The sequence below is a fragment of the Cygnus atratus genome, chromosome 14 (assembly GCF_013377495.2).
Source record: "Cygnus atratus isolate AKBS03 ecotype Queensland, Australia chromosome 14, CAtr_DNAZoo_HiC_assembly, whole genome shotgun sequence".
Taxonomy (NCBI): domain Eukaryota; kingdom Metazoa; phylum Chordata; class Aves; order Anseriformes; family Anatidae; genus Cygnus; species Cygnus atratus.
Window position 1 is genome coordinate 9,432,554 of NC_066375.1, and position 6,714 is coordinate 9,439,267.

The 6,714-nt window shown below is 68.9% G+C and overlaps 2 protein-coding genes across 3 annotated transcripts; both read right to left on the bottom strand.

The window, feature by feature from the left end:
- Window positions 1-293: 293 nt before the first annotated feature.
- On the bottom strand, window positions 294-1,331 carry LOC118254509 (alpha-2C adrenergic receptor-like). Its single transcript, XM_035559784.1, has one exon. The coding sequence runs from the start codon at window positions 1,329-1,331 to the stop codon at window positions 294-296; it is 1,038 nt and encodes a 345-aa protein (XP_035415677.1).
- Window positions 1,332-2,083: 752 nt separating this feature from the next.
- On the bottom strand, window positions 2,084-6,257 carry SLC34A1 (solute carrier family 34 member 1). 2 transcript variants are annotated; one of them, XM_035559705.1, is made up of 13 exons: window positions 6,193-6,257; window positions 5,786-5,902; window positions 5,470-5,652; window positions 5,158-5,286; window positions 4,941-5,084; window positions 4,729-4,840; window positions 4,452-4,647; window positions 4,167-4,262; window positions 3,932-4,031; window positions 3,589-3,756; window positions 3,090-3,206; window positions 2,818-2,942; window positions 2,084-2,743 (listed from the first exon to the last, which is right to left on the bottom strand). In XM_035559705.1, the coding sequence occupies exons 2-13, from the start codon at window positions 5,886-5,888 to the stop codon at window positions 2,189-2,191; spliced, it is 2,028 nt and encodes a 675-aa protein (XP_035415598.1). In that variant the 5' UTR covers window positions 5,889-5,902; window positions 6,193-6,257; the 3' UTR covers window positions 2,084-2,188. The 2 variants fall into 2 exon arrangements, with proteins under 2 accessions (XP_035415598.1, XP_035415597.1); XM_035559704.2 differs by lacking the exon at window positions 6,193-6,257 and having other exon boundaries at window positions 2,189-2,743; window positions 3,932-4,049; window positions 5,786-5,888.
- Window positions 6,258-6,714: the final 457 nt, after the last annotated feature.

The window sequence follows — 6,714 nt, forward strand, 5'->3', positions numbered from 1 at the left end:
GGGGGGGCAGGGAGCGCTGGCACTCACCAGAGGTGCCACACGAGTTGTCACCTCTGACGGGTCACCCATGCTGGAAGAGGTGGCAGGGGGAAATGGGACAACCTGGGAGAGGAACAGGGCTGCGTGCCCACAGGGGCAGCTCACCAGGCTCCTGGGAGGCAGACACCAGCCCCGGGTGTGCAATCTGTCCTTTTTTATTCACCCTCCTGCAACATCCTGCATTTCTGAAAGTACCTCGAGGTCAGGATCAGCAGCACAGCCCTCCGTGTCCCAGCTGTCCGTCCTGGGGGGCTCTAGGAGCCGTGCCGGCCGGGGGCTGCCAGGAGCCTGCGGAAAGCGGCACGGAAATCCCTGTTGAAGACGGTGTAGATGACGGGGTTGAGGCTGCTGTTGCAGTAGCCGATCCAGAAGAAGAAACTGAAGAGGGGCTTGGAGACGCGGCAGCCCTCCCCGCACACGGCCTCCAGGCTGTAGGTGAAGAAGAAAGGGAACCAGCAGAGCACGAAGGCCCCGATGACCACGGCCAGCACGATGGTGAAGCGCCGCTCCCGCACCCGCACCAGCCGCCGCCGGCACAGCGACACGCTGTGGTGCTGGCTCCGGCGCCGCCGGCCCGGTGCCGCGGCCCAGGACGCCCTCCTGCTCGCCTCCCCAGGGCACGGCACCGAGCCGCGGCGGGCGGCGAGGACAGCGGCGTTCCTGCGCGTGGTGAGGCGGTAGATGCGGCAGTAGACGGTGACCATGACAAGGCAGGGGGCGAAGAAGGAGGCGACGCAGGAGGCCAGCACGTACCACGTCTCGTCGCTCAGCTCGCACTCCCGCGCCCGCGGCCGGGCCTTGAAGAGGGGCGGCAGGGCCACCAGGGCGGCCGTGGCCCACACGGCCCCGATCATCCCCTTGACGCGGCCGGGGCTGCGCCGCAGGTTGAGCCGGGCCGCCCGGGTGACGGCCCAGTAGCGGTCGAGGCTGATGGCGCAGAGGTGCCCGATGGAGGCCGTGCAGAGCAGCACGTCCAGCGCCAGGTAGAGGCTGCACCACAGGCTGCCGAAGTACCAGTAGCCCATCACCTCGTTGGCCAGCGAGAAGGGCAGGATGAGGACGGCCACCAGGATGTCCGCCGAAGCCAGGGACACCAGGAAGAGGTTCTGCGGGGCGCGCAGGGCCCGGCTGGTGGAGACGGCCGCCACCACCAGCGCGTTGCCCACCAGCGTGGCCAGCAGGACGGCGAGGACGGCCAGCAGGATGAGCCCCGTGGCCGCCGGGCCGTGCGGGGGGCTGCCGGCGTGGCTGCCGTTACCGGAGGCATTGGGGAGGGTGCCGGCGGCCTCCATGCTGGCCCGGCCCCAGCCCCTCTGGTGGCTGAATCCCCATGGGGCTGCCCCCCGCTGCGTGCTCCCCGCTCACCGCAGCCTCTCGCCGCTCGGCCCCTCCATCACCGACCGCCCAGGCGTCCTGGCCACCGCGGCTCCTGATCTGACCCGGTCCGGCGGGGCAGAACCGGTGTCCCCCAGCCCGCTGCCTTCGTGCTGTCCCCACAACAGCCGGCAGCGGCTCGGCGGCAGCCCCGCTGGCTCGGGCAGCCCGTTTCGTCCCAGCCCTGGGGAGGAGGGAGGGCGGGAAGCAGGGAGGGAGGGACGGCCGGACGGCTGCTATCTCTGGCAGGAGCCCAAGCATCTGTGGGCAGTGGGAGAAGCAGTTCTTGCCAGTGCTTAAAGAGCTCCGGCCAGGGTCACCGGGAGGGTGGTGGGCTCGTGCTGTGGGGCTGGGGCACTGCGCTGTGGTGCTGTGCCAGCATCCTGCTGAGCCCCAACCCGCAGCACCTCTCTGGCTGCCCTATGCCGTGTCCAGCTCACCAACACGCTGCCGTGACACTGGGCGATGTGACACCAACCCTGTACCACCGGCTCAGCCCTCTGGGGACGAGGGAGGTGGAGGAAGATGCTTGGTGCTCCCCCAGTGCTGGGCACCCATGCAGCCCCGGGGCAGGCTGCGAGGCTGTGTGTGGGCGATGTACAGACACGGGTGCGGACGGCGGGCGTCCAGCAGGACTTGCAGGGGCAGGAGCTGAAGTCTCACACACCTGGGGCAGGCAGGTGAAGCCTCACACACCTGGGTGCTCGGCCTTTATTAGACACCAGCTGAACGGGGACACTGGAAACCAGCGCAGAGGCCAGGAGCCCGGTACCAACTAGAGGCGGGTGGCGCCGTGCGGGGGCAGGCGGGGGGAGCCCACCCGGACCGCGGGACCCGGCACCTCCTCGGGGTAGGAGAGCGCGGGGTTGTCCAGCCCCAGCCTGGCCTTGTCGCGGGCTGCGCCCTCGCGCTCGTCCCAGCCCTCGGGGCTGCGGCAGCGGTCGGTGCAGCACAGCGCGGCGCGCGTGATGAGGTTGTCGAGCGGCTGCAGCGAGTGCATCCAGGCCGGGAGGAAGTCCCAGGTCTGCAGCCACTTGGGCAGGCGGCCGGGGCTGCGCGCCTGCAGCGCGTTCACCAGGCCCACGAAGAAGAGGAGGCCGAGGAAGGGGGCGCCCACCCCCACCAGCACCCGCCAGCCCGCCATGGAGATGCCGAAGATGAGGGAGGGCAGCAGGAGGAAGCAGACGATGAGGTACAGCACGGCGAACCAGCGGTACTTGGCCGTGCGCTCGCCCAGCGCCTTGGCCATGCGGATGGGCAGGCGGGTGAAGGGCAGCGGGTACCACAGCAGGATGCCGGAGATGTTAAAGAAGAAGTGGCAGAGGGCGATCTGCGGGGACAGCTGCCTCGTCAGCCTGGGCACGGGGGTGTGTGGGCTTCCCCCAGTCCCCCGGCTGCCCGTACCTGGAAGGAGCTGGCCAGCTTGTCCCCCGGGCTGGCCAGGGCGGCCAGGATGGCAGTGGTGGTGGTGCCGATGTTGGAGCCGAGGGTCAGCGGGTAGGCACGCTCAATGCTGATCACCCCCAAGCCTGTGGGACAGGCACCCCATGCCATTGCATCGCCTGCCAGCACCCCGTGCTCTCCATTGGGGACACAAATCTGAGGACCCCAGCATCCGTGGGCCACCGTGGTGGGGACCGGCAGGTGGCAGGGAACCAGGCTCGGCTGGGACTCACCGATTAGGGGCGTGATGGCCGAGGTGAAGACAGAGCTGCTCTGCACGACGAAGGTCATCCCAGCGCCCACCACCATGGCAAAGTACCCGGTGAGCCAGCTGAACGGGTGCGGGAGGTCTGCCACGGCACAGACACGGACACAGAGAGGGGAACATCAGCTGGGAGCAGCCCAAAGCTCCTACACGGTGCTGGGGAGGGAGCTGGCGGGGCAGATGCTGCATATAGGGCCAGATGCTGCATATAGGGCCAGGCTTGGGGCAGGCAGGAGGCTGGTGGCCAGGGTGGATGGGGAAGGGGGACGTGGACACCAGGAGGATGTGACAGCCATAAGCAGAGCGGGGAGCAGGTAGGGATGGGGACAGGGGACTTGGGGACCAGGCAGGGCTGGGGGTTAGGGGCAGCCAGGGTTGGGCCTGGGGGTGGCTGGGGGCAGGCAGGGAAGGCTGGAGCAGGTGGGCCCCCGTCCCACTCATCCCACGGTGGTCCCCGTCCCACTCACCAGTGTTGATGACCTTCTGGATGGCTTTGGCCACCTGCCCCTTGAGCACGGAGTTGAGGAGTTTGACCAGGAGGATGAGGCAGGTGCAGAGCACGACGAGGGACCCGGCCAGCAGCACCAGCCCCACGGCCAGGTCCGGCAGCGGCGTGTCCGTGAAGAGGTGCTCACCTGCCCCACAGCACGGCTGGGCGAGGGCCTGGGGCCAGCCCGGCCCCGCTCACAGACCTGCCCCCGCCACACACACACACCCCCAGCCCCAAAACCCCCAGCCCAGCATCTCCCAGCCCTGCCACGCGTCCTGACTCCAGCCCCCCGTGCACCGGCAGCCCCCAGCCCCACTCACACTTCTGCCTGGTGACGTTGTGGAGGCTCTCCATGCTGTTACCGCTGCAGTGGCCGGGGGACATGCAGTTTGGGGGGGCCCCAAGCCCCCCGGCAGCTGTCTGTAGGGTGAGAGCAGGCTTTAGGTGGCTCCACAGGGCCCACCCCACTCTTTGGGGTGCTTTTGGGGTGGCCAGCGTGCTCCCTCCCAGCTCTCCACCCTTCCCAGCCCCATGGCAAGGCCAGGGGCCCCTCACCTGGGGGGGCGCGGGGCCACACCACACGCGGATGAGGCTGCGGTTGCGCAGGCTCTCGTCCCCCGTGGCGATGCCCGTGATCACCGACTTGTCCAGCTGCAACAACACGGCGGAGAGGGCGGTTGGGGGCTGGCAGCACACCCAGCCTGGGGGCATCTTCGCCGTGATGGGGACACCGCTCCCAGGCTTTGAGGCCACCACCACCAAAGGGACAACAGTGCTGGGGGACCACCAGCAGGTTTAAGGACACCGCGCCTGGGGACAGCACGGGCGGCCCGAGGACACCTGGATGATGAGCTTGGTGAAGGGCTCCGTGATGATCTTGAGCAGGTCGGGGGCGTCCTTCCCGCTGCGGATGTTGAAGGTGGCCACCACCAGGCGGGTGACGTGGTGCAGGTACCCGCTCACCACCTCCAGCGGCAGCAGGACCAGCACGGACAGCCAGTTGAAGCAGTCGTGCACCGTGGCACCGGCGAAAGCCCTGCATGGAGGAGCCCACGTGTGGGCACGGGGCAGCCCCGAGCCCCACCTCGAGCCCCCCCAAGCCCCGAGCAGCTCTCACCGTTTGAACTCGCTGCGGTCACCGGCCTGCATGAGGGCCACGATGGTGTTGGTGACGGAGGTGCCGATGTTGGAGCCCATGATGATGGGGATGGCAGAGCGCACTTCCAGCACTGGGGACAGAGAGACCCGCTAGCCCCACGTGTCCCAGCTCGGGGTGGCCCCCTCCAGCCACCCTGTCCCCCAGCCTCGGCTCCCAGCAAGCGCACTCACGCCCCGAGGAGACCATGCTGACGATGATGGAGGTGGAGGTGGAGGAGCTCTGCACCAACACAGTCACCAGGATGCCCACCACAAGCCCGGCCACGGGGTTGGAGAGAATGGCGTTGTCCTTGAAGATGTCCCCGGCCACCTTGCCTGTGAGAGAGCGCAAGCAGCAGGGTGCCGGAGCAGCAGTGCCGCCGGCTGCCCGCTGCCCCCGTGGCCGTACCTCCGGCCAGCTGGAAGGCAGAGCTGAGCACGTCCAGGGAGCAGACGAAGAGGTACAGGAAGCCGAACATCAGGGGCACCTTGAGAAGGGAGACACAGATGGACTGGACCCTCGCCCAGCACCCCAGCTCTGCGCAAGACAAGAGGAAGTGTTAAACGCCGGCCGCGTGTCCCCATGCCCGGCTGTGCCACCGGTCCCCAGGTCCCCTCCGCCTCCCTCTGCTCTGCCCACAGCACCCCGGGGTGCCGAGCATCTTCCACGCCGGGTGCTCTGGTTGGGGTGCTCCGTGCCGGGGCGCTGCGGGGACCTCACCTGGCTTCTGCAGCTCGTCCAAGCCCAGCCGGGGCCCCTGCCAGGGCAGCGCGTCCAGCTCGTAGCGCTCCATGCCCTCCACCAGCCTCCCCGGGGAGCCGGGGCACAGGAAGCCATGGTCAGGGCAAGTCACCGTGCTCACGGCGAAGGGACAGGCGTGGGCACCCGGCAGCCTGTGCAGAGCTGGGGAGAGGTGGCACCCACGTTATGGCCACGTCTTTGGAGGGTGCCAGGCAGGGACCCTGCCCAGCACGTGGAAGCGGAGCTGAGCTCTGCAGGGTGAGGAGGAGGAGGAGGAGGGGGAGGAAGGACCTACCTGGGGGGCTGGGGCAGTAGGCGAACTGGGGCCCGTGCACCACCCTTCCTCCCCGCACCGGGCAGCGGGGCATGGCCGGGCTCTCCCTGCGGTACGGCAGCATCGCTCTGGGTGACTCTGAGCACAAGCAGCCACACGTCACCGCGGCGGAGCCACGGCTGCACCGCTCCGACAGCCACCTCCCCAGCACGCTGCAGGCAGCCACGCAGTGGTGGCACCTCCAAGGAGCACCATCCCCGTGGTCCCCTCGGCCGCCAGCTGCCACTGTGCCACCCCCAGGGCTCCCGCAGGGAAAGCAGCCCATGGGATGGGGTCAGCTGGTGGGCATGGGGCAGGGAGTTGGGAACAGCCAGGTCCTGCCCCATCGGGGCCACCAGCAGCCGGTCCTGCCCCGGGGCCCTGCTCACCTGGGGCTGGCCAAGCAGTCAGGGCAGTGCCATGTCCTCATGCCACATCCACGCGTCCCTCTGGCAAAGTGGCCCGCGGGGCACCGGGGCCCTTTATATGCACGCCAAGAGCAAAGTCTAAGGAGCCCAGCGTTGCCCCTCGCCTCTGCTTGCCACTCACCTCCTCCCCAGAAATTCCTGCAGTTAATGGGTAACCCCGTGACAGCCCACGTCAGCCGCGGCCTGGGGCGGGATGGGGCACGCGCCCCCGGGGTCCGGTGCCCCCAGGACGCCCCACGTATCCCACCTCGCCTGCCCGGGGCTCTGCATCGCCCCATGCTCCTGGGGCCGTGCTGGAGCCCTGGTCCTGTGGGGTGGCCACTGATGTGGCCTCAGCACCGTGTGCTTCATCCTACGTGGGAGAGGAGGAGGAGGAGGAGAAGGAGGAGGAGGAGGTGTCGCTGCTGGAGGTGAGGCCATGCGCGCATCCTCCATCCTCGCAGCCACCCGAGCATCACCCACCAGGGGCCCAGCTCTGCTGTC

Bases quoted from the DNA above. Each gene is read 5' to 3' on its own strand.
- LOC118254509 (XM_035559784.1), bottom strand. From the start codon at position 1,331: ATGGAGGCCGCCGGCACCCTCCCCAATGCCTCCGGTAACGGCAGCCAC.
- SLC34A1 (XM_035559704.2), bottom strand. From the start codon at position 5,888: ATGCTGCCGTACCGCAGGGAGAGCCCGGCCATGCCCCGCTGCCCGGTG. The intron at 3,757-3,931 runs GTGAGTGGGGCT...GCTGTGGGGCAG, and splicing joins CAACGTCACCAGGCAGAAGT to GTGAGCACCTCTTCACGGAC. The intron at 2,943-3,089 runs GTGAGTCCCAGC...CCTGTCCCACAG, and splicing joins GGCCATCACGCCCCTAATCG to GCTTGGGGGTGATCAGCATT.